The sequence below is a fragment of the Poromitra crassiceps genome (assembly GCF_964638095.1).
Source record: "Poromitra crassiceps genome assembly, chromosome: 2".
In the NCBI taxonomy this organism is placed as follows: domain Eukaryota; kingdom Metazoa; phylum Chordata; class Actinopteri; order Beryciformes; family Melamphaidae; genus Poromitra; species Poromitra crassiceps.
Genome location: NC_139624.1, coordinates 49,184,802 through 49,212,620, shown reverse-complemented (window position 1 = coordinate 49,212,620; position 27,819 = coordinate 49,184,802). Strand labels below are relative to the sequence as shown.

At 43.6% G+C, this 27,819-nt stretch overlaps 1 protein-coding gene across 1 annotated transcript; it reads left to right on the top strand.

Annotated features, from left to right (window-relative positions):
- Positions 1 to 1,535: 1,535 nt before the first annotated feature.
- On the top strand, positions 1,536 to 24,739 carry sult4a1 (sulfotransferase family 4A, member 1; the record flags this gene model as incomplete). Its single annotated transcript, XM_083632291.1, has 7 exons — positions 1,536 to 1,704; positions 10,927 to 11,057; positions 12,274 to 12,354; positions 15,859 to 15,985; positions 16,102 to 16,196; positions 18,753 to 18,891; positions 24,627 to 24,739. The coding sequence occupies 7 exons, from the start codon at positions 1,536 to 1,538 to the stop codon at positions 24,737 to 24,739; spliced, it is 855 nt and encodes a 284-aa protein (XP_083488417.1).
- Between the last annotated feature and the right edge of the window lie 3,080 nt (positions 24,740 to 27,819).

The window sequence follows — 27,819 nt, the reverse complement described above, 5'->3', positions numbered from 1 at the left end:
GGGATTTGGGGGATTTTTTTTTCCAATCACACATAGCTGCGTTTAGACTAGTTTTTGTAACCAGCAGGGGGCACTGGTCCATTTCATGGAACTACCTTTTGTGATGTCACAGGGATGCAAAATAGTCACATTTAGGTGACAGTCACATTTTTCAGCCCAAAATATGAGGATTTCTGAGTGGTTTTATGTCTGCCCTGGTATCTGTCACCTTTTTTCACTCTCCATGACTTTGCATCCAGCCCCAGCAGAACATTCTCCTCTTGTGATGTCACTCCTGTTGTTATGTCACATGCCCATTTATAAAATGCCACCTTTTCCTCCATATTTTATACCATGGGGGGGGGGGGGGGGGGGATCTTTGTCTTTTTGGAGTGTTTTCACTGTAATCATGAGCCCAAAATGTCAATTCAGATTTTTTTTTAACCTGCACCATGCTCTTTAACTCTGTGGTCATGCTTATTGCCTTCAACAATTTTAGTTTATATGTCAGTGGTTGATACATTGAATACAATGTAATTTTAATGCCTGATGCAGACTTTCTCCTCTTCATTCTCCCTTATAAAGATCAAGCAGTAATGGCTGCTTGATTTTATATTAATGACTTTAAGACTTTTTTACTGGGATTCTACTGTATTATATAGTTACACATTTATTCATATGTTATATAAATATGTAGAATTTACGAGGAGAGTATAAAGGCAACATCATTTACGGGGCGCATGATTGGCTGAGCGGCATTACTGTCACTTCCCCTTTCTCCGTGAGAGCCAATCAGCAGTAGAGTGCTGGATGAAGCGCAGTGAAGTCATGATCTGACTGACGCACGAACCAAAATAGTACAAAAAACACAACCTGTATCTTCTTTGGCCCTTGTACTCCTGTCCTGTCTATCAGGGCTGTAAACCCACTTAACTCAGTTCACTCACCTTTGTGGAATGGAGTTTACACTCCTGTTCATGCTTACATCTGTATGACATAAATTCAGAGTAGGCTATCCTAGTAAAACTGTAGGCCTATAAAACTTGCTGCATGTTAGGCTCTATGGAAACATGGGCTAGGTCAGGATAAAACATAGTCCATTAGTCCTAAACTATAGTCTACCATAAATTGTGAAAATATAATAAGGCCTGCCACAAACTCAATTTTGAGTGCCAGAGACACATGTAGTAGGCCTATAGGCATACGGTCTTTATATAAATAAAATAGTATAGGAATATTAATATGTTGTAAATATCATGTAGCTACATTAAGTTCACTACAAATCAATAGAGCTGTAACGTGTAGGCTAGTAGGCTAGTAGGCTATTATTCCTACAAGAGCGTGGGCGCGCGTGGTCCTGATGCTGACTGAGGGCGTGCACGCGAGCATTACATCACTTCTCTCCTGCGTGATTGGCTGAAGGTCAACTCATTCGCCAGCCGTAGCATCCAAAGCGAGCCTAAACATCCGAAACAGTCTTCCTCCTCCTCCTCATCACCAGAAGCTCCCCAGTGATTTTAAAATCCTTTATTTTTTTTTAAATCTCGGTGTCGAGGATGGCCGAGAGCGAGGCAGACACGCCGAGCACGCCGATCGAGTTTGAGAGCAAATACTTCGAGTTTGATGGAGTGCGGCTCCCGCCCTTCTGCAGAGGGAAGATGGAGGAGATTGCCAACTTCTCCCTCAGAAGTAGCGACATATGGATCGTCACCTATCCCAAGTCAGGTAGGCTAGACCCCCGTCCTCTGTCTGCTTCTGTTCTGGTGTTCTCCGACCCACCCCCTCCCAATAAACTTTAATCTGATCTAGCGTTAATGGCAACAATAGCCTACACTACATTCATATGACTGATGGTATAAGTAGCCCATCAGAGCAACATAACAGAATATAATAGAATAGACCAGACCGACCAGGCCATCATTTATCGCCTATAGCCTTCCTCTCATTCTACAGTTAGCCTGATATTGCATCACTTATGCATCTCACACTGATTAGGCTTATTTGGTGTTTTAACCGGGTCATATCCTTCAATAACGCACAGACTCACAGTTAGCCTATAGCCTACGGTAGCCTATGTTTTATTGAGCTTGTGGGCTAGAGGCTACACCTTTTGCAAGAAGGCTAGCTTATTCATCGACAGACACTAATGAAGCTGATAAGTAGATCGATTGATGCAGAAATTAGCCCGCATCACTTGATTCAGTCTATTCTTATATTGCCCAACGAACGCCATCAAGCCGCGCTCACCGCCCGCCCAGCTTCATCTGCGCTAAACAGACGGAGAAGCAAGTTTAATGTTTACATTCAGACTGTCACTGCGCATGCGCAGCGCTGCTGCAGGCTGCCTGCGTGGATGCATGGTGCCCAGTCTGTGCCATGGGTGTGTTCTGCCTGGGCTGCATGGTGGGTCTGGTCACGTGACCGGTGGGCGGCTGAATCCCAGATGCAGGGAAAAGGGATTTTATTTTTAATGGGTAATAGCCTTATCTTTTAGTTCAGTCACTTCAGGGTCTGGGGACCCCCAGAGGTCCTTGAGGTTGAGGTGGGTTCCAGGGGGTCGGGTCCCCAGCAAAAAGGGGAATTTATTGTCACCATAATTCTATCCATAAGTAGCCTAGCACTGTACAATGACCGAATGATGGGGACCCTCGGACAAAATCTTGTCAAATAGGGGTCCATGCTCTGTGCGTGGTATAATGCAGTGGTTCTCAAAGTGTGGTCCGGGGACCCCGGTCCTTGAGGGGGTTCCAGCGGGTCCCCAGCAAAAATTTTATAATTTATTTTCACTACAATTCAAAGTAAAACAAGGAGAGAAAGTATCACTATTTTGGTCATGGGTTTCACACAATTTAAACATTGCAAAAGCAAAATAGTTGGGGAACCTGGGACAAAATCTTATCAAATGGGGGTCCGTGGTCTAATGTGTGTCCGTTTAGGGGTCCTTGACGTGAAAAAGTTTGAGAAGCAGTGGTCTAATGTTTCGGGGTCCTTACTGTGAAAAGGTTTGAGAACCATGCTTGTGCTTGCTTGTGTGTGTGTTAAAAAAAATCTAATTTTGACATCCTTCATCTGTTTCATACTTGCATCTGTGCTCGTTTAATAAACCTGTTTGAAAGAAGACACATGTGCGCGCACACACGCACGCACGCATGCACACACACACACACACACACACACACACACACACACACACACACACACACACACACACACACACACACACACACACACACCTCATTGATATATATTCAGTTTCTACTAAATTCTTCATCACTTCCTGACTCAGAGACCTATAGCGCAACATCTGCATCAGTGATAGAGGTATATAAAAGGTGGCGGCTCCATTGTGAATAGCATAAGGCAAACAACCACAGGCTATATGAACTAAAATCTTATTGTACTTTCAGATAATCATTCATTTATGCCATTTCCCCCTCAGAAGACCCTCTCATCATTTAACATACTGCAATTACTACATTGTATCCCATGAATATGGCCTAACGATGTATATCAGCCTAAAAATCATTGCAAACTCTATCCTGCATGTAAAAAGGTGGGTTATATTACACATTACACATGACTTAAAAATATGTAATGCCTTACTTTACTTAATTACTCCATGGAGAAAGTAATTCATTACACCACTCGTGACATTATGTGTTACTCTCCGCAACATCGCCTGATATGTGAGGTAATGAGCATATCTCCACCCATCAAAAGTTGTAGACCACACTGCCATTTCCCCCCATCTGCCTTGAAGTCCTATGAAAGTTGGTGCCACAATGGATCGGCCGGAGGGACGACTGCCTCTGATTGGCCTAAACCAACCAAATGTCACTAAACCTAACCAATCACTCCTCCCCGTCCCACCAGCCCATCCATTCTAGCAATTAGCGGCTTTTACAGTCAGCTGTTGTGCTGCGCAATCGTGCATGTTTGATGTATTTTCCATAACCCTGCAGATTCAATCCCGATCCTGCTTATAATTGAAGAACTTATGTAATGCAAGTAATGACATAGTATTTGATTTAGTAACTGTAATGTGATTACTGGAATTAGGAACAATAATGCCATACTCGTTACAGACAAATGTAATGTGATTACAGTAATGCCTTACTTGTAATGCGTTACCCGCAACACTGATTATTAGTACGTAAGTGAATCTTGCAGCATCACACTACGCACTACTAGAGTCATATGACACTGTGAGAGAAAACAGTGGAGCCATGCAGCATCTTCTCTGTAGTAGACCGTGAAATAAAACTTGTTAAGATTTTGCCTTGTAAGCAGTAGTTCTGCTGCCAGCCTCCCATTTCACAGCATCCAGAGGTTTTCAGCTCACCCGCCTCAGATTAGATAAAATTACACTTTGCTGGCTCACTCTCCCTTCACTCTGACTGAGGAGAGAGATACAGCGGAGGGTGAGATGTTATCTTTGAATTTAAAAAAATCACTTTAATTATTGCACCCCCAGCAGATCACTGTAGCTTTTTTAACATCATGAACACAATGCCCAAATGCATCATCCCTCCAAGTTTCATCCAAACCAGGCCAGTGGTGTCTGAGAAATCACCTGAGATATCATGTTTGAAGGATGGACAGATGCAGGTGTCATTTTATGTCAACATCTTATGTCATCATTCTATATAAATAGTTAAGTGTATAAAGACAGAGGTTCCTGCTGCTGCCTTGCACGGTTAAGAGGTTCCAGCCAGTGTGTCATTTTCTCAACCCTGGACTCAAGTTACCACTGTCTGTAAATAATAATAATAATAATAATAATAATAATAATAAATTTACATGTTTGTGCTATTACTCATTTTGTAGTCTCGCTGGCCAGCCTCCTCTCCCTTCCGTCCGAGGAGTCTGCCGCCGCAGGTCTCCATAACTGGGATAAACCCTCCCCTGCTCTACTCTGCTCTCCCATTGGAGCGACTGTTTCGGTGGTAGCTGGATGTCCGCTCCCGACTTATTACAAACTCTGTCATTGGCTCCGACCATGTCAATCAGAGCGGTTTCTGCTCCCTCCTCCCTGTGTGTCGCTGTAAATAGTGCCCTGCCGCCTCAGTGAAAACAACAACGCTAACTAGCTAGCAAGCTAACGGCAGAAACCTACACGCTAGCTCGTTGCTACACGCTGAAAACGGCAAGTTGGATTGTTTGAAACTATTTTCCAAGGGCACTGCCGCTAAACACCGCCCATCGCAATCCCACTATGGAGACCTGTGGCGGAAGGGAGAGGAGGCTGGCCAGCGAGACTACTCATTTTGTAGCTAGATTAGATTATCTTTATTGCTGGTTATGGAAGCAGTATCGCTAAGGGGGGGGGGGGGGAGGAATAGCTCCACAACCATAAGGCCTAATTGAACTTTATTGAAGGGAAACGTCTTGAGATTAATCATCTTATCTTCGAGGGGCTGCTATAGAGTAAATGGAGATAATAACAAAGGAAAACATATTTTCATCCTTGCCTAGTATATAATCTCAATTTAAAAGGCAATATCACCATTATAACCAAGCTTCCTTAGATACTCTAAACTGTCAATTTAATGAAAATACGCAAAAATAGCTACACCATTTACAATGCAATTCTATAAAGATATACTCATGTTTTGACAACGTTGACTGTTACATGTACAAAACACAATTTATTTAAATATATCCATGTTACAAACAACATAAATCTCCCCAAAACATTGAAATAGTGATAAAAAAAAATCTGTACTGGGTCCATAGGGCTTGCGATTGTGACATTATTCCAAGACTTTCTTTCTCTCAGTTACGTTTCTTAATATGATTTTATTATCACAAATATGTAACATTTTGTGACATGTGATGGCTCTGAAGTTAAAGTTCAAATGGATTCTTAGTTAAAGGAAAGTGCCTGTCAACAAACATCACGGCCAGTTTGTGAAATGTGCACAGACAGAGCCACATAATATCAGCTTCTCAATAACAGTCAGATAGTCTGACACGCGAGGGGATGCCAAGAGTGTTTTTGTCAGGCTGACATTCTGAAGCCATGACTCCTCTCCTGCTGACTTCACTTTTTAAGTTAAATTATCCCTTATTTAACCCCATGGGGAAATTCATCCTCTGCATTTGACCCATCCGGGGGAGAAAATGCAAACTCCACACAGAAAGGACCTTGGACGGGCCGGGGATAGAACCTGGGACCTTCTTGCTGTGAGGCAACAGTGCTAACCACTGAGCCACCGTGCCGTCCTACAAGCAGTTTGACGAGCCTCAGGCTGATGAAAACCTCTCAAAACCTGTAAAGTAAACAGAAAATGCATGAGGTCCAGCTAAATACAAGACAGGCAAGTTTACACTTACCAGTAGCTGCGTGTGCTCAGGAGTGAAAACCTCGAACGTAAAAAGGCAGATTTGAATTATTTTATTTTATTTACTCACATTGACAAACACATTAAACATTGTTTCATATATAAAATTAAAATAGATACCATGCATAATGGGTTTTTAGCCATGGCTAATTTGCAACCCCTGTCTCAGGTTAGGCTTTTAGAATTAAAACAGGAATTGAGCATTCAACTTAAACATAAATAGGCTACAGCAGGGGTTTTCAAAGTGGGAGGCGGGCCTCCCCAGGGATGCTCCAAGCAGTTTCAGGGGAGGCTCAGTGAATATAAGTGAAAAAATATGACATAACTCAGTAAAAGGAGATATCATACCGTAATAGCCTAAATTGTGTGATTTGGTTAAAGATAGTTCAGAGATACAGTTTTGAGGAATTTGACATTTTTCTCCACTTCCCCAGAGTCAGAACAAATAAATGCCTCCCGACAGCCCTTTTGATTATGTATTTGGTGTAGTCTAAAATATGTCAAACTGCAATATCAGGCTATCTTGGCTTAACGTGTCTATGAGATCAAATGACATCATGATCCCATATGCATCCAGAAATTGAGCGAGGGTCTCCTTTTCCAAGCTTTGGAGGAGGCCCACAGTCTCAGACTTTGAAAACCCCTGGGCTACAGAAACAAGCTAGTCCGACTGCTATCAGACCTCTTAAGATGCTATACAATCGTGCAATAAAAACCAATTAGGTTCCACCACCGCCTAGTAATCGAAAAACTAATTATGCAAAGTTTTGATGACTTCATTGGTTTTGCAAATGTAAAACTCATCATGCATCTATGATCAGGCACTGCGGGTCCTCTCCGACATGGTAAAACCTCTGCGGGATTCGGGCACAGCCGCTCCGAAGAACCGCCCTAGGACAAACACCCCTCTCGGTACAGGGGGTTAAAATGTGGAAATCACTCCCCACTCACATGAAACAGGAACATAGCTGGGAGCATTTTAAACCACTCACATAAAACAGGAACATAGCTGGGAGCATTTTAAAACCATTCTAAAGCAGTTCCTGAAGAGTAATTACAAATGCTGCCATGTATGACTGTTATGTTGCTTTATGATGGACTGTTTGACCCATTTTATGATGATGTTTATTGTATTTCTTTTACTGTATCTTACTGTACTTTGCCTTTAACTGTTCTATTAACATCTAGGGACAGACGGGCATTGCAAATTTATTGGGCTATAAATACTGTGGTACAGGACGTTACAGATGTTTTGGTAAACATATGTACGTGTATCTGTCCCTACACAAATAAATAAATGAAATGAAAGAATGAATGTGGTACAGATAAGGTCAGAGACAAATAGCGCTATCATAAAAAGTAACTGTCACTTTGAGCTCTCTCTCTCTGTTATCTCCTTCTTTCTGCTCTGCATTGGTATGTCTGTTGCCATCTGATGCAGAGGCAAAGGAAGCACATGGCAGGCCACATGGCCAGGCTTCGCTACAGGACGACACCATTGGCTCACACATGCCAATCTTGGCCAATGGGATTCGCGTTATATTCTGTAATCCAAGAAGGTGTTTCTGCCTCAAAAATACTAATTAGTAATGATTCAGAGCACTGCATGGATCTGCCTCCTCATAAGAGAGCAGATACCATTGAAATGAGAGGGGAGAGGGGGGGGGGGGGGGGTATTATGGATTGTCCTGTAGTCTGTGATGATGAGTTTGTGAATGAACCTCTCAGTGTTGTTTTGCCTTCAGCCATGCACTCAGTCAGTCAGTCATGTCTCCCTGCACCAGGCAGTACACAATGCACATGCACGCCCCACGCGCACACACACGCACGCGCGCACACACACACACACACACACACACACACACACACACACACACACACACACACACACACACACACACACACACACACACACACACACTGGCCTGAGCCAATGTCCATTGATCAGAAGCTCCGAGGTGAGAAGGTCTTCCTCTCTGCATGCAGGCTGTGCACTTTCTTTGACAGAATAGAGATAAATGGGATTCCTGTCAACGGAAAATAAAGTGCATTTTACACCCTGTAAAACCAAAATGATGCCCCCTCGTAACTTGTATCCTACTGTAGCCCTTCTTCAGCTCAGCTCAGTCCAATTCAGTTCAGTTCAGTTCAGTTCAAAACTTTGTCCCATAAGGGGAATTTAGTCTAATTAGGAATTGAGCGTGCGTAGCGCGCGAGATTCGGGAGATGATGTGCCATGCCTGCAGTTATGGAAATCGCGATCCCAAAATCGTGACAGACAAACAGACAAATAGAGACCACCAAGGCACCATCGTGCAGCTGGCGCCATCAGCTCATACTACAACACAGTTGCTTGAGTGACATCACCGATGCTGATGACATCACAACTGCCTGAGTGACATCACAGTTGTGCAATCTAGTTGCTCGAGTGACATCACTGATGATATCACAATTCTCATGTAACATCACTGATGACATCACTTTCGTCATAAATCTTGACAGACACCGAGCCCACAGACAGAGCCCACTTCCCCAATTTTGATGGATCTCGCGCGCTCAATTCCTAGGTTCGCCCGCTACGCGGCCTCGCCCGTCCTGCAGCTTGGCTGCTGTGTGGCCAATGAGACCAGCATCACTGATGATGTCAGATTTATGACATCACTGATGATGTCAGTGGGATTTATGACATCACTGATGATGTCACAGTGGGATTTATGACATCACTGGGATTTATGACATCACTGATGATGTCACAGTGGGATTTATGTCATCACGGATGATGTCACAGTGGGATTTATGACATCACAGTGGGACAATCACAGTGGGACAGAGAAACAAACAAACAGAGAAACAAACAAACAGACAGACCCCCAGCTCCCATTTATATAATGATGATGATGATGATTCAATTAAATTCAATTTTATTGTCCACAATGTGGAAATTTGTCTTTGGCTTCACATGATTTTTTGTAGATGTTCTTGGTTGCTGCAGGAACTGTGTAGCGTCTTCCTGAGGGCAGTTTTGTGAACTCTGTGAAAAGGGGATGTACAGGGTCAGACACAATTTGTCTGGCTTTTTGTCCCACCCGTGTTTTATAGATACATCCCAGTTGTTCTTGTTCTTTCCCAATAATTTTACTCGCCATGTTTGTAATTCGGGACAGTCTATTTCTGTTCTTAGCTCCTATTCCAATACCATGTACACATGTCAAAGGTCCAAATACTTTCAATAAGATTCCAGAATAGCTTTGCTGATTTTGTATGAATCAAATTTCCTGATTAGATACAAATGCTGCATTGCTTTTTTAAAGATGTATTCTGTGTTGGCTGTGAAACTTAGATTGGAGTCAAAAAAGTATTTAAACTTCTCTACTGTTTTAACAGGCTGGTCATCAATCAAAAGAGGTGTAAAATCATGACCTGCATTGCGGTGACTCGCAATAACCAGCTCCCTAGTCTTAGCTCCATCATCATCATCATCATCATCATCATCAGTATATAAATGGGAGCTGGGGCGCCATCTGTTTCTCTGTTTCTCTGTTTCTCTGTCCCACTGTGATTGTCCCACTGTGATGTCATAAATCCCACTGTGACATCATCAGTGATGTCATAAATCCACTGTGACATCATGAGTGATGTCATACATCCCAGTGATGTCATAAATCCCACTGTGAGATCATCAGTGATGTCATAAATCCCACTGTGACATCATCAGTGATGTCATAAATCATCAGTGATGCTGGTCTCATTGGCCACACAGCAGCCGAGCTGCGGGCAAGGCCACGCAGCAGGCGAGCTGCGAATGCGAGCGAGCTGCGAATGCAAGCTGCAGGGCCAGCTTGGCGAGCTGCAGGATACGCGGGCTCGCCCAGGAATCGAGTGCGCGAGATCCCTAGTTAATGAAAAGGGCACTATCTTCACACCATTTTACAAGTTCTTCAATATGGTGGAAATATGTAGATTGATTAGCTGTGTCCCCTGTCTTCATAAGGCCAACTAGCACCATATCGTCAGCATATTTATACAATTGGCAGATTGCATTCATAATTTGCATTACATTAGTGTACAAGGAAAATAAAACAGCAGAAAGGACTAAAACAGCAGAAAGGACGCAACCTTGTGGTGCTCCTGTATTCAGGATAACTGTCTCAGAAGTGATACCACTGAACCTCACTCTCTGTGGTTGATCTGAGAGGAACTCTTTAAGATGAGCAAGATGAGCAATTAAGTATCTTTTTATGCTTCCGCCGGCGATAGCGGGCCGGAGGCATTATGCTTCCGGGTTGTCCGTCCATCCGTACGTGCGTCCGTCCGATGGTCGTTAACACGATATCTCAGGAATACCATAACAGAATTGAGTCAAATTTGGCTTAAACATCCACTCAAGGATGAGTTGATGACCACATGTTTTCTCTTATACTTGCTTGCACCACCTTTTATTCAAAACAGTACAACAATGCAATAGACACTGCTTCACTTGAATGCTGTAGTGCTTCTCCTGCACATACAGATATACCACTTTCTCTGTCCCATGTTCCTTCTTGTCCTCTACCTGCTCTGGTTTGTCATCTGTCTCTCCTGTCTCACCTGTCTCTCCTCATAGGTACCAGTCTACTGCAGGAGGTAGTGTATCTAGTGAGCCAGGGAGCAGACCCAGACGAGATCGGCCTTATGAACATAGATGAGCAGCTACCTGTCTTGGAGTATCCCCAACCTGGCCTAGACATCATACAGGTAATGTAACTGATGCCAGCTTACGATTAGGCTATAATGTTCATTCACTGATTTATTCATTTCCTCACTCACTTAATAACTTTCATGCTTTGAATATATTTATTTATTTTTTGATCAAGTGCCCCCGCCAATTCACCATCGTGTCCCGGTTGGTGCTCCACCCCCTCTGCTGATCTGGGGAGAGCCATAGACTAGCATACTTCCTCCGATACATGTGTTGTGCAGTCACCAGCCTCTTCTTTTTACCCGACAGCGAGGAGTTTCACAGGCAGGACATAACACATGGGAGGGTCACGCTATTCCCCCCAGTTCCCCTTTCCCCCAAATAGGTGCCCCGACCGACCAGAGGAGACACTAATGCAGCGACCAGGACTCATACACCACCAGCTTCCCACCCACAGACACGGCCAATTGTGTCTGTAGGAACGTCTGACCGACCAGGAAGTACCGCTACCGGGACTTGAACCCAGGTCTCCGCGGTGGTAGGCGAGTGCTTTTACCTCTACATTACCCAGATGCCCAGACTAATATTTTTAACAACTAATGGAAAGGCATCAGTGGATATTAAATTCAATAATTTTCATCAGCCTCACAAATGGTTTTAAAGATTGGGCTGTAGGCTAGTGGTTTGAAGGGACCACAGTCTGCAAGCTCAAACTAAAAATACAACAAAAACAAAGCATATTCCTCCTTGGTGGAGGTAATGTAAAAACAAGAGAAGAAGTACATCACAAACCCAAAGAAATGGAGATTTCTGTGTACCGGTATGTGTCTTTTTGTATGCATGTGCTTGTGAGTGGATAGAGAGCACCTGGCAGTGTCAGACAGTCTGTGTGAGTATAAGTGAATGACTGTAGTCAAGTGATTGACTGATGATCATGATAATATTCACCTTATGTAGAAGAGACCGTCTGGCTTGAGAGACTAACAGGAAGTGTAAATACAATCAGAAGTTCTGTATTGTATTATATTATATTATATTGTATTATATTATATTGTATTTACACTTCCTCACAAACCTAGTCTGACTCATAAACCTAGTCTGACTCATAATGTGAGTCAAACTAGGTTTGACCAGGTGAGTCAGACCAGTTGGAGCAGGTAAAACAGCCGGCGTTTTGAACCGGAAGTCGTGATACAATGGGTCAAGTGGGCGGGGCTACATAAGGTGAATATAAATGTGTCTATATTTGTTGACCCCATCGTGTTTTCCCAGGAGCTCACGTCCCCTCGCCTGATCAAAAGCCATCTGCCTTACAGCTTCCTCCCCACAGCCATGCACAACGGCGAGGCCAAGGTCAGCACACAGACGGGAGCCATCGAACCCAGAGTCTATCAGTCTGATGACTAATACGACTCTGGGACACACGGCCAATATTTCGGGGTTTCCGGTGTTGAGCGGATATGTCCGCGCTAGTGTCCTCGAGAGAGAGTGGTGTCAGCGGAGGACCAAAATGCGAGACTCATTAGCCAATGAACAGCCAGGAATGGGTCTCGCGCTACTTTTGCATGCTAAAATATAGCTGATAATGTACAATTTGATTCAAGGGATGAAAAACCCTTTCAAAGTACAACACAAACTGTCTATTTTGCTGCAACTCGACAGTGCTGCTTTTTTTACTCAAGAGTTCCAGGACCTTACTTCCTGGAAAAAAACTGGTCCATTGGAGTGAATGGAGATGTCGGAACTCTTCTATTACACGGCTCTGGTCCGCGCCAATACTTCCATTGTTTACAGTCCAATTGATGCGAGAACGAAGTTGGACCTGATTGATTATAGGTGTTTTAGCTACAGACGCCATTTTGGCTAATAATAATGATAATATATACTGTAGCTGCATGAGATGTCGTCGGACTGTAAACAATGAAGGAAGCGGAAGTCTTGGGGTGGACACTGGAAACCCTGGAATATCTGTCCAAAAGTCTGATTATTATTATTATTACGGTATTATTATTATTATTATTTTACCTTTATTTATACAGGGGCAGTCTCTCTGAGAGCAATGCTCCCTTTTTCAGGAGTGTCCAGTCCACATTCACACACACATTCACACCTGGAAGCTGACCAGTACAACCACAGTCTGATCTGCTGGCCACTGAGCAGCTCCACTGGAGAGGTTGGGGTTAAGGGCCTTGCTCAAGGGCACCTCACTGCTGGTAATGAGAGAGGGACAAGTGCTGCTTTTCACTTTCCCCACCCAGATTTATCCTGCCGGTCCCAGGGATTGAACAGACGACCTTCCAGTCACAAGCTCACCTCTCTAACCTTTAGGCCACCACTGCCAGTCTATCAGACTGATAGACTCTGGGGTGCCCAGATTGGTGCCAGAGTAGCTTCGTCAGCCGTGGCTTTTCACTGCTTACATCAGCTCAGTTTCAACGGAGAGACCTAGAATGTATTCTCTCTGCAAGAATTTAGAATAAAGAGCCTTATTTTCAGAGATGACAAATGAACTTTTGAAAATTTACATGGTTTTTGAATCTCATTAAAGTCTCGTGAAATTGGCTCAACCTTTAACGGTCCATATGATGCTGTTTTTAGGTGTTTAAAACACTTCTCAGTGGTCTTTAAAATAAGCTTATGAATTATGTTGCAAAGAAACAACACACAAATCCAGGCTCTGTGGAGCCGCTCCATCCTCTCAGTTTCTCCCCTCATTAATTACGTGCTGTTCTGAGTGGGCGGGGATGCGGTGCTCTGATTGGCCGCCTGATCGGCTGGGTGAAGGAAAACTCCTGAACCAACATGGCAGCTTCTTGTAGAAGAAAACTCTGTGATTGAACATGCAAAACCAAATTTCAAATATGCAAATTACGTGAGCCAAATCAAAACGGCTTGTAGAAGCACATGTTTTCCCAAGAAGGAGGCTAGGGCAACAATCTAGAGACATCCACCTTTCACATTCTGTGGGTTGTTAGATTGAAGGATGACTAAAGTATGGTTAAGGAAAACCTTTTTCCTCATTGTTCTAATCATGTCTTCAAGGCACAGGTCACAGTCATGCCGTCAGTCTGAGAGAACTTCCTTAATATATAGAATATATTTTCCCACTTATTTTCATATATTTATTAGGTTTTTGCTGTAGGCTATATTTACAACTGCTTGCAGATCTAGGTTGATAGAGATCTAGGGAGAGACTGACATTTCACATCTGGGGTGAAGGGTTAACCCTCTCCATAGCTTCCGGGTCACACCAGAGTCAGGGGGAGGGGGGTGGGAGAGGGAGAGGGAGAGAGAAGAGTGACCATGGACTGAGCTGAACTAAGCCACTGGCTTAGAGACACCTGGGAATGTTTGGAACACAAAAGGCTAACTGGCTGTGTGTGTGTGTGTGTGTGTGTGTGTGTGTAGGTAAAGTCCCACACCTGAGTGTGCGAAATTTGTTTTCCGCATTTGACCCATCCCCTGGGGGAGTGGTGAGCGGCAGCAGTGCCGTGCTCAGGAATCATATGGTGATCTAACCCCCTAATTCCAACCCTTTGATGCTGAGTGCCAAGCAGGGAGGCAAATGGGTCCCATTTTTATAGTCTTTGGTATGACTCGGCCGGGGATCGAACTCACAACCTCCCAGCCTCAGGGCAGACACTCAAACCACAAGGCCACTGAGCTGGTGTGTGTGTGTGTGTGTGTGTGTGTGTGTGTGTGTGTGTGTGTGTGTGTGTGTGTGTGTGTGTGTGTGTGTGTGTGTGTGTGTGTGTGTGTGTGTGTGTGTGTGTGTGTGTGTGTGTGTGTGTGTGTGTGTGTGTGTCAAGACACGGGAGACATACAGGAGCGCTATGGAGCTACTGGTGGCTAGCAGGGCTAATGGCAGCATGCCACATAAGAGACATACTGATAGAATGATAACTCTGGAGACAACAACAAGATACCAGAACTTTAACACACAGCTCATCATATTTGGGGAATGGACTTGCAGGATTGCAGCCAAACACCCTCTCAAGACAGCGGATCTGCTAGGCCCAGTTGTCGCAGCCATTGCAGCCTGATGTCAGGGTCTCCGGGAAACTGGCACTGCTGCACTGCACACCGTGTAGCTTTTGCACCCGGGAACACAAAACTTTCGACCCATGACTATCCCTAACCTGTCCCTGGCCACTAAACTGAACTCAACAAACAAACAGACGAACATTTATTATTATTATTCTTTTACAAACCCACAACCTAGGTTATCTGAGGTACTTTAAAACTAAACCTAAACTACTAAATACTACAAACACACAACTACAATGCACTCTAATCAAAATGCTCCACAAATCTCTCTCTATTCAACAATTCTCCACACTCCATAGGCCCAGCGTGGTGTGCAGGCACTTTTATAAACTTTGGCTGGGAGGGGCGTAGGCGCGAGAGATGGGCGGGCTGGGTTTGGTGACTTCACTGACCGAGCTACGTCACTGATCAAGAGCTTCGCCAATAGAAAGAGAGGGAAATTTGAGTCTACGCCTGGCCTTTTTGCCTTTCCGGGATGTATGGATCTGCATAGGTATGTGAGAAGAGATGAGGAATTACTCAGATTTACAGTAAATGTCAGGACTTTGACCTGGATTCATCAAAAACACAGCTAATTTCCAATATATATTGATTTTCAGCAGAGAAAAGTGGAAAAAGTGTTGAGTATCTCTTATAGCTTTGAGTCAGGTTTACATCCATAAAGATTGGGTGACAGCGTAAGGGCATTTTGTAACACTCATTATATGGGACCTTTAAGTAGTGTAGTATTAGTTAACAGCATCACATGAGGTGCTACATGAAGTACGCTATCTCACCATACTGGGCGGTGTGGCTGTGGTTCCCCTGTAGGTGATCTACATGGCGCGTAACCCTAAGGACCTGGTGGTGTCGTACTACCAGTTCCATCGCTCTCTCAGGACCATGAGCTACCGGGGAACCTTCCAGGAGTTTTGTCGGCGCTTCATGAACGACAAGCGTAAGTACCGGAGGGCTGGGACACAGCCTCCTTTCATCTGGTGCCGTTCACAAAGCACGTGCACTGTTTTGTCCTAACTCTGTTTCCGTATCTCTCCTTCTGTTTACCTCTTGCAGTGGGATATGGCTCCTGGTTTGAACATGTTCAGGAATTCTGGGAACATCGTATGGACTCAAACGTCCTCTTTTTGAAATATGAGGACATGTATAAGGTGCGAGTAACCTTCCCTATTGAAGCTGCTCCATAGCAGAAAAGTGGAAATTGTCATTTAGATGGGCGTGCAATCACTTGTATAAATGGATACATATTTGTTGTGTTTTCACTTTTTGCACAAATATCTCAGCCTACTTTGCAAACATTTCACATTTGTCAATACCGAGTCTAATCTCTTAAAGGGCTGATGCAAAGAGGTTACATAGACATAAGTTGACAGTCAGATAAATCCACATTCTGTCACGGTGGGTAGATGATGTGATGTGTGGACCCAAGTGCAAACAGCAGGAGGCGGATGATGAGTAAACCAAAACTGGGTATATTTAATTAAATAACAGGTAACATAAAGACAGGTAACAGGGACAGAACACACGTGAACTTGATGACGACCAGACAAAGACTGAGAGGTGAACAGGAACCTAAATACAAGTGATTACACATGGGAAACAGCTGAGTGATTACAAACAAGACACAGACTGGAGACTAACATAGATCTGCTGGACCTAGACAGTGAAACATGAGGAACCTGAGGGGACTTGAGACATAGGGAAAGTCTGACAAAGTCACAATCGTGACACATTCAGAAGCTGCCAGTCCAGCTCCACCGGGACAGTTTGGGTGTCTTGCCTTGCTCAATGGCAGCTCCATATAGTAGGAGGGAACAGTATTTCTTATTCAGTTTCTCTGCCCCAGATTTTCCCAGAATGTGTGTAACGGTAGCAGGGCCTTGTTGTAGAGAACATGCAGTAAGCATTCCCTGGACTGATAAAAACCCTAATCTATATACTTGCCCCTACTTGTACATGTTATCTAATCCATATTATAACAAACAAGCTCGCACACCCCCCAAAGCCACCCTCCTCCTCCTCCTTTTCCTATGGCCATAACTGACTGTAAACTTGTGTTTTCTGCTCCATATACATTTTCCAACCTGGCTTCCAATGCGTCCTTCCTATAAACGTTTCCTGTGGAAAACCCTCGAATCACAGAAACCGAGCAAAATAGGGTAGAAATCCATATTCGCTGTTTGCTTTACCAAAGGTCTCTTTACATTATCTGGTCTTATCGCAGTTACGAGGCACAGACGCACATAAACACACATGGGTACATCCGCCCTTTCATAGATAGGCTTTTACTGATGAAGAACGATGAGAAGATGGTCCAAAAAAAGACAGTCACTATGAATCAATTATGACTGTGTTCAAATCAAATGGTTTTACAGATTCGCAGTGTGTGAATACAAAGTGCTGCTGAAGCATGTTGGATTATAGATTAGCAGTGTGTGAATACAAAGTGCTGCTGAAGCATGTTGGATTATAGATTAGCAGTGTGTGAATACAAAGTGCTGCTGAAGCATGTTGGATTATATATTAGCAGTGTGTGAATACAAAGTGCTGCTGAAGCATGTTGGATTATATATTAGCAGTGTGTGAATACAAAGTGCTGCTGAAGCATGTTGGATAATAGATTAGCAGTGTGTGAATACAAAGTGCTGCTGAAGCATGTTGGATTATAGATTAGCAGTGTATGAATACAAAGTGCTGCTGAAGCATGTTGGATTATAGATTAGCAGTGTGTGAATACAAAGTGCTGCTGAAGCTGTTGGATTATAGATTAGCAGTGTGTGAATACAAAGTGCTGCTGCAGCATGTTGGATTATAGATTAGCTGTGTGTGAATACAAGCTGCTGCTGAAGCATAGAATGGGCCTCCAAGTGTTCATCTTAAACCAGCCTGTTACATGTCGTTTGAGTGTGCAGAGGTCAAAGTAGTCACATGCATACGCACACAGACATACAGGCAGGCAGCCAGGCAGGCAGACAGACAGAGACAGACAGACAAAGATATCTGATATGTGACATGTGACATGATGTGTTTAGCCTGTTCTTAGGTGACATATTCCACTGCACACACAAAAAGACAAGTGATTGTATCTTGTTTCCAGACCTATTAAGCTGATTTCACGATATTCTAGTCAAATCATCTTGCTCGTTTCAATAAATTTCACTTGATACATGCCAATATGACTTCTTTCAAGGAATCATAAAACAAGTCTTGAAACGAGAAACTTAAAGAGAAAGTAAATGTGTTGAAACAAGTGACATTATCCTGAGAAAATACATAAATCCTAAAATAATATACGATACGTGTGAATGGACAATAAAGTAGAACTCATCAAGTCTGTCAGTTTTTGCAGTTAGTCTTGTTCATTTGTCATATGTGTGGAGTGTGAAGTGTTTGTCAACCTCACGCCACATGGATGATGTAAGCACAGCCAACTGACTGTCTGCCTCTGTGGGCTGCTGGTATTCGTGGAAACAGAATCAGTTTCCTTTAGTAACAGGAGGGATGTGATTTACTCAGTATTTCTTAGCGTCATTGTAAATGCCACAATTTACTCTCCTCTGCTCTTCTCTCCTCTCCTCTGCTCTTCTCTTCTCTCCTCTCCTCTGCTCTTTTCTCTCCGCTCTTCTCATCTGCTCTCCACTCCTCTCCTCTCTTCTTCTCCTCTGCTCTCCTGTCCCCCCTCCCCTCTCCTCTCCTCTGCTCTGCAGGATCTGGGGACGCTGGTGGAGCAGTTAGCAAGGTTCCTGGGTGTTTCATGTGATAAGTCTCAGTTGGAGAGCATGGTGGAGAGCTGCAACCAGCTCATCGAGCAGTGCTGCAAGTCCGAGGCGCTCTCCATCTGCAGGGGTGAGTGGTACAGAGAAAACAGAGGAGAATACAATAGAATAGCACAATATTGCTCAGTCGGCGATCCTGAGGTCCCAGTTACTGACAGGGGTTTTCAAAGTTTTGATGACTGAGGGATGACTGAGGGACATACATACATTGGATTGAGGGCTGCCCATAGAACACAAAATAATTCCTAAACAAGTCTTTTCTTTTCTTTTCTTTTCTTCTTTCTTTCATTAGGCTGTGAGAAGACCCCTTTGAAAATAATTTTTACCTCGCCAAAATTTAGCCTAACTTTGGAGCATTGTTTAGCCACCTTCCTGAGAAGCTAGCATGACATAATGGTTGATGCCAATGGTTGCCTTAGACTAGATGACTAGATGACCTATAAGGCTTAGGTTATCTAGTTTAATATGAAACTTCACTCTGGCCTTAAAGCTGAGCCCGCTACAGCCTCTGAAAGACATACTGTAAACCTATCAAGACCAGAAACGTTCTTGACGGCTGCAATTGGCCCGCAGGCCCCACTTTGAGGAGCCCTGCTGTAAGACTTATGAATGATAGGGCTTCTGCTGTGGCAGGATTATTGTTCTTTTACTCTATTGCTTTTTTGCTCATTTTGTGTTTTAAGCTCACTTTGGTACAACATGAATTTGTGTTGACTTGTCTAATAGAATAGAACAAAATAGAATAGAATAGAATACTGAATTTGACTTAATCAACATGACTTGACTTGCTAGATGCATAGAGAGAGGGTTATCATCAAGGGGGCATGGTTTGCTATTACAACACACACACACACACACACACACACACACACACACACACACACACACACACACACACACACACACACACACACACACACACACACACACACACACACCTCTGACCACAGTACATTCTGAACTCATAAACTGCACATGCTGAAAACATGTCAGCAGCTGGTGTAATGTCACAATCAGTCCTGTAACCCCCTGAGGCCCCATGTCATGGGCGTCAGAAATAGGACGCTTATATAACTGTTTCCTCATTCTACCAGGGAAACTCTACTTTCCACACATTTAATAATGGAGGCATTTCTGTATCAATCATCACAAATATTTATAATAAAATTAATAGAAATGATAAATACATAAATACACACATATATGCATGTGTGCCAGGAAACATTTGTATAAATCTGATTTGGGAGCAGTTGCAAGAGGATAAAACTGGATATTAACAGTGAGTTTGGCTTGTGTATCAGATTTATGAATATATTAAATCAGGAGAGTCAAGTCAAGTCAAGTCAAGTTTATTTGTATAGCCCTAATTCACAAGCATGTCTCAGAGGACTTCACAGAAAACATGTCTAGCTAAATCTAGCTGACACAACAGTAGCAATTACAGTAGTAATAATAACAAGATTGAACAATGATAGAGAAAGGCAGAGAGAAGGGGAGAAAAGGGGGGTGGAATGTGGGGGAGGAGAGAACAGGGAAGGCAGGAGATGTGGAGGGAACATGGGAATGTGGGCGAGGGGAGAGCAGGGAAAGGGAGGAGATGGGGGGGAGCAAGGGAGGGAGAGCGGAGGGAATGTGGGGGAGGAGAGATCAGGAAAGGGAGGAGGTGGGGAGGGAGAGCGGGGGGAATGTGGGGGAGGAGAGAGCAGGAAAAGGGAATGGATGGGGAGGGAGAGCGGGGGTATGTGGGGGAGGAGAGAGCAGGGAAAGGGAGGTGGGGAAGGAGCAGGGGAAGGGGAAAGAGGAGAGAGCAGGAAAAGTGAGGAGGGGAGCAAGAGAGGGAAAGCGGGGGGATGTGGGGGAGGAGAGAGCAGGGCAAGGGAGGAGGTGGGGAGGGGACAGGGAAAGTGGGGGAGGAGAGAGCAGGGAAAGGGAGGAGGTGGGGAGGGAGCAGGGGAGGGAGAGGGGGGATGTGGGGGAGGATGGAGCAGGAGAAAGGGAGGAGGTGGGGAGCAGGGAATGTGGGGGAGGAGAGAGCAGGGAAAGGGAGGAGGTGGGGAGGGAGCAGGGGAAGGGGGGAAGAGAAGAGCAGAACAGATATAATATACTGTGGCTAGGCGTAATTACTTACAAAAAAGAGCGAAAAGAGCCAATGAATACCGTATTTCCTCTAATAGTAACCGGGGCCTTTATTTACTGAGCCGCAGAGAGCCCCCGTCCTATATTAGAGCAGAGGCCTGTATTCGAGTGAGGCCTTTATTTCTTAACACATTCACTGCCAACAGTTTATCCAATACAGTAGGTAGCTTCTGCCAAGGGTTTTTTTGAGGATTCTGGCTCATCTTTCAAGAGCCGAGGATTATTTTCTGCTAGGACTTTGTGAACACAAAATATCTCAAAAGAACTAATAGAATGTGTGCTTTCTCTGTCTAAAAGAGTTAGTTTTTATCATGTTCTGTTATGTAGGCATTAGCAGTTGAATACAGCATGGTTTCAGCGTCTGAGAAGGAAAGCTGAGATAAATGCATTTTTGTGAAATTCGATAGAACAGGCAGAACAGTCACTTTAACCATTTATTTTTGGCATCAGTGAGACATCAGACATCTAAACAATAGTTCTGAACAGTAATTTCCTCCAATATAACAGCACCCCCACAGCACCCCGCAAACTCCTCCATCCGTGGGTGTGTCTCTGGTGGCTCTGCAGCGTGTGTCACAGGCGAGTCTCTGCTGCCTGTCTGTGCTGCCTGGCGGCCGCTCGTCGGGCGAGTCTGGATCGGGCTCGCTCGTTTCTGGGGTTTCTGTTGTGAGCTGGGATGAAGCTGCGTGCGATTCTGGGCTTTCTGCTGCGTGTTTCAAAGTGTGTTGCACCCAGAGTCTATTTTTGGAATCCCCCACCGTTGTGCGCCAGCTCCCAGCGCGAAAGCGTTTTCGCCAAACCATTCTCATGAGAATGGTTTCCTCACGCTTTTTCCTGCTGTTTTTGCTCGGCTTTCTCTAGTCTGGAGAGCACTGTCGCCACTTAGTGGGTCGGTGGAATGGGTTGTACACGTTCGGTGGCTCCCATATTTTTTATAGGAGATGTAGGGGGCTTTGATCCACGTCCCACCGTCAATTTTTTTTTTTTTTTTTTTTGACGAGTTAACTCGTCGACGGCAGTCAACCGTTGTTGTTTTTTTGACGAGTTAACTCGTCCACGGCAGTGAACGTGTTAATATTAAACTCTCATGGACATACTCCTTTATTTTCATGACTTTTATTGCAAAATATTGCATAAAACCAAACAACGCAAATAAATATTGGTCACTCACTCACTCAGTATCCTCCTCCTCCTCATCTAGTATGTCGGTATCCTCATCGTCGCTATCCTCATCGTCGCTATCCTCATCATTCAGAACAACAAGTTCATTGTTGACCAGTTCCTCTTCATCTTCCACATCCTCGGCTGCCTGTCTGTTCTCCTGGTCCCGCTAACGCAGCTGGGCGAGAGCCTCCCGTCCAGCGGCGCAGGGCTGTCGCTGCTTGAAGCAGTGGATGAGGTTGTCTTGACTCCCGTCAGTTTTCACAGACTGTCCACAAACTTGGAAGGACTTTTTGATCAGATCCTTGTCCAGCTTGTCCCAGGCGGCGATCACTCAGTCCACAAGCAGGCGTCGAGCAGGCGCTTTTAGGTTTCCACCTCCAGCAGTGTACTGCTTATCTGCGTCCCCAGCTATCCACTCGTCGTAGGCATCGTGCAGGCTCTGCTTGAAGGGCTGATTCCACATCACACTGTACCAAATGTTCCGCTGCATATTGCACAACGCTCTCTTTAAACTTAACGTCAAACTTTCGTCTGGTTCGTTTGGTCTCTGCGTTACGTCCGGTTACGTCACACGGTAGATGCGTTGTGTTATGGGAAATTTACAGTACCGTATTCACCGTAGTTTTTGCTCCTTCGTTTTTTTTTTTTTTTGACCCGGCCTGTATTGAGGGAGGGGCCTTTATTTGTCCGAGCAGGCCGTGCCCCCGTCCTATATTAGAGCAGAGGCCAGTATTGGAATAGAGGCCACTAATAGAGGAAATACGGTAAGCAAGAAAGGAATGACTAGTATGAGAGAATGAGAGACTAGTATAAAGCTTCAAAATAAACATTTATTGATACAACAAACAAGATTAAAGATTAAAGAAACTGGGCTTGGATAACTGAATGAATAGGGAGGAATTTGAATGAAATAGGGCGTGGGCGAAGTAGTCTTCCTGATTGAAATTGCATCTAGACTTTACTAACCAACAGAGAAACAAGGAAAGATGAAAGATGCTGGCTCTGCTCAGATGAATGTCAGCTGTGATGACACAGGTGCCAGAATCAAATGATTGTAAACTAGAAAAATAGGACAATAATTCTGCAAAGCACTTTCGTGTAAAGTATTTTAAACACTGTATAAACCAAGTTAAGTTGACTTGTAGAATAGACTAGAATACACTCGACTCAACCACTCGCTTAGACTACAATAGATTAAGTTCTCCATATTTGAATAGAATAGACTTTAATTTGACTTTGTTACAACCTGGGTCAAGGAAGCACCAATGAGGGAGCCATATGCCAAAGTAAAAGTTATAACAAGACTTTATTAACTAAAACTAAGGGGTAAACGAAGTACACCAAACCAAAATACAGAACAAAAGGTGTGGAATGGAATACATTCAACTTGACTTGAATAGATTAGAATTGGCCTTTTTCACAGCAACCATTTTGAGGTGGTAAAGCAGGTGGAACCAATAACATTAATGAGGGCCCTGTCAATGGAACACCTAAATGGAATGGAACCATCATTAATATCAGTATTCATAGTATCAATATTAGTATCATTAATATGTTATTGGTTACACCTGCTGTACTTTACCACCTCAAAACCTGTTGTTGTTGTGATTTGGGTCTATTGACTTGGCTAGACTAGACAGTTGTGATGACGCAGGTGCCAGAATCATAATATTGTAAACTAGGAAAATAGGAAAATTCATGGCACACTGCAAATAAAAGGTTCACACAAAAAGAGTCTAGTCTAGTGTAAAACAAAATAGTGAAAAAATAAATAGTAGATAAGGAACTCAGGAGCAAATGCCTTTCCATTTGACTGTTGTTTTTTGTGTGCTTGCTGCGCAACCTGTTTCTAAGTTGAAGATGACTTCATTTGCATGAATATATTGACCTAAATAATTGATCATATAGCGCTACTGTGTGGCAGAAAGGTGTAACTACACCACAGATGTTATGCACCAGTCGTTCTTGTTTTATCATCCCATTTTATTATTATTATATATTTTTTCATGCTTAATGAGTTATAAGTTATGAGTTTCTTTAATTTTACCATCCTTGTTTTGATTTTGTAATGTGTGTCTCTGGTTTCTGTTGTCAGTTTTTCTTCTGTTTCTCCATCTGATTTCTCTTAGTGCATGGAAGCCTTGTGTCTGGGCTGGTTTAGGGTTAACACACAGCTGACAGACAGTCAGTCAGTATGATCTGTCTCTCACACACCACAGGTGAGTCACGGCTGCATTAGGCCGCATTCACACTGCAGCTACTGTAAACCGCCCTAATTCAGTTGTTATGTGATGTGTTTTAGTGCAGTTTGAACACAATAAAACACATAATCTGATCTCTTCATTTGTGATCACGACCACATTCATATAAATTTGACATCCTAACTCAGTTTCACTTGTTTGTGTGTGTGTGTGTGTGTGTGTGGGTGTGTGTGTGTGTGTGTGTGTGTGTGTGTGTGTGTGTGTGTGTGTGTGTGTGTGTGTGTGTGTGTGTGTGTCCCGGCAGGTCGGGTGGGTCTGTGGAAGGACATCTTCACAGTGTCTATGAATGACAAGTTTGACGCCGTGTACAGACAGAAGATGGGCAAGTCCGACCTCACCTTTGACTTCGGCCTGTGAGGAGTGCCTGCCCCCCCCCCCCCCCCTCCACACACACACACTCCAACTCCAACGAGGTCGACAACAATCGCACATGAGCTCACAAATTACTGTGAAATAGCAACGTTGGTCCACAGCGCAAAACATTCTAGTTTGACAATAATGGCTCTAAAATTGTTGAATGTGAACCTTTTGCCTCAGTGCGCTGCTACTTCCTGGTTAGCATGACCACCGAGTCGGGTCAGTAGTGACTTTGCTTGGCTCCCGCGACTCATGACTACTGGCCCGGTAACGTGTCACAGTGTCACGCAGCTCAACTCGCCAGTCAAGTTTAGGCAACTGAAACAACTTGGTTAGGTTAGGATTATGGTTAGGTTAGGGTTATGGTTAGGTTATGGTTAGGTTAGGGTTATGGTTAGGTTAGGGTTATGGTTAGGTTAGGGTTATGGTTAGGTTAGGGTTACAAACTGAAACAACTTGGTTAGGTTAGGGTTATGGTTACAGTTACAAACTGAAACAACTTGGTTACGTTAGGGTTATGGTTATGGTTACGGTTACAAACTGAAACAACTTGGTTAGGGTAGGGTTATGGTTAGGTAAGGTTAGGGTTATGGTTATGGTTATGGTTAGGTTAGGGTTATGGTTACGGTTAAAAACGTGAGGAAAACACAGGCCAAAAACACGAGACACATCAGGTCTTGAACGAGGTCTCGAACCAGCTCTCTCGCAACGAGAAAGTTGGAAGTCGGGAATGCTACACATCCACCAATCCAATCCCTTCAACCTTACACGTCACCGACCAACTTAAATCAGATTGTCCTTACGCTAAAAGACTACGACGCAACCTCTAGTGTTCACCTCTAGCGGCAGAACCGTTACCTTGTAACAAGTTTAAATACGTTTTTGTGAAACTACGCGGCTTTGTGCTGTGGTCCAACGTTACTATGTCACCATTTTTTGTGAGACTAGGTTGACCGCACACATCCTGCCAAAAAAAACACCAACACTCTCCTTTGTCTCCATTCAGTCAGTCAACAATTTGTCTGATGATTAATTATACATGAGGCATTAGATTTCTCCCAGTTACAAACTCTCTCTCTGCTGATCAAGTCAACAACACATCCTTATGGATTGATCGACACAAAAGATTTATTATTTGTTTCTCTATCGATAGTTAAACCAAACCTCCTTCAACCCCCTACCTCCTCAGTATGTACCCAGTATGTATGTTATGTATGTACTGTATGTATGTAAATATTGAGTAGGGTTCGACCGATATGGGTTTTTGAAGGCCGTTAGTGATGTTTTTTAGACTGTATTAGAAGCTGATATTTTGTGCTGATGTAAATTTGACTATTTTCATGCCAAAAACACAAAAACATTACAAAGATTCAGTGTTTTCCCCCCAAAGCCTGTGAAACAGCACACTCCACTGAAAAACGCAGACTGATCAAATTATTTCAGGGTTAGCAGCGTTTTAAGGCAGGCATCTATTCAATTAATGGCATGAGAAACTCTAGGATAGTCAGATGACTGCCTTTAAATAGGAATGTATCTCCAAAATAATTATTGAACAACCAATGAAACAATAAATTAAAAACAATTGCAAAGATTGCCGGTTTTACAGACTGCATTTTTTTTTATGCATTTTTATGAACTGACACCAATATCGCCCCAATATCTGCAAACCGACATATCGGTCTAACCCTGGTACTGAGTGCTTTAGCAATTCCTTAATGCAGCAGCCAGGTGGCAGCATGGAAGGGAAGTGTGAGGCAAGGCCAAACTGTACAGATCAAGCTGCCTGTCACGCCTAATTCAACACAGAAAGTGATGTGTACGACAAATGTTTGAGCTCATGGTGTGTGTGTTTTTTGCTCATAATGTTTGATCAAGGAGAACTCCATCGAAAAACAATGCTGATTTATTTTGCACATGATCTCACACATGTAAAACTATAAACTGTTTTGCAGATATTCATTTAGTTTGAGAGTCTGACAGTGCATGAATGACAGCACTGCTCCACAACTCAACTCTCAATAACTGTCAAACTAAATGAATGCCTGCAAAACTGTTAATAGTTTTTGGATATGTGTGAGATCATGTGCAAAATAAATTGGCATTGTTTTTCAGTGGAGTGTCCCTTTAAAATGCTGCGGGACGTTCAGCCGACATCACCACTATCATCCATTGTCATTAGACGTACAAGCTTTACCTGTGTATGTGTTTGTGTTTGTGTTTGTGTGTGTGTGTGTGTGTGTGTGTGTGTGTGTGTGTGTGTGTGTGAGAGAGAGAGAGAGAGAGAGAGAGAGTGCTTATCAAGTCATTGCTCAGCCATACCAATAGAGTAACACTACACCAGGGGTTCCCACACATCAAAATCAGATTCAAGGATTCAACGGCTTTCACAGACTTGTTTGGAGAAATTTAAGGACTAAGGTTGTAAAGAAATGGCACTGGTCAAAATTTGACTTGGCAAAATCAATTTTTTTTAAATTCATGTCAAACTGAAAAACTCGTGTCCTATTTTCATTAATTTTCAACCTGCTGCTACATCGACACACATCTGTTGACACAATGGGATGGAGAGAGCTGAGGCATACTGGTGAATTTGGGTGCAATATTAATTTTTTTTGATATCAAGTACTTTCAAGGCCCTTTAAAAAGCCTTTATCTTATAGGACATTTAAAAACACTTAAAAGGGGGCTCACCTGTTAGAGCGCATAGCACCAAAGCGTAGTACTTTCTGTAGCCGGCCCAGGCTCGAATCTGACCCGTGGCCCCTCCCTCCCTCCACCAGCCCACTGTCCTGTCCAACAAACCAAAGTCATCCCCCCCAAAAACAACAACAACAACAACAACAACAACATCAAACAACAAACAAACGCAAAAACAAATAAAAAAAATTAAAACAGTCCTATACTCACTTCCCATTTTCAAGGCCTTATTTCCCTCAAACACCCAAACTTTCAAAGCTTTTCCTGTAGGAAACCCTGCCACTCTGCATTACCACTGTGGTCTCCGTTGGTCTCTCTCTGGTCCCAGCACTTACAAAACCCCCAGTAGGCTTACGGAGAGACAGTCACATCTTTTTCCACGT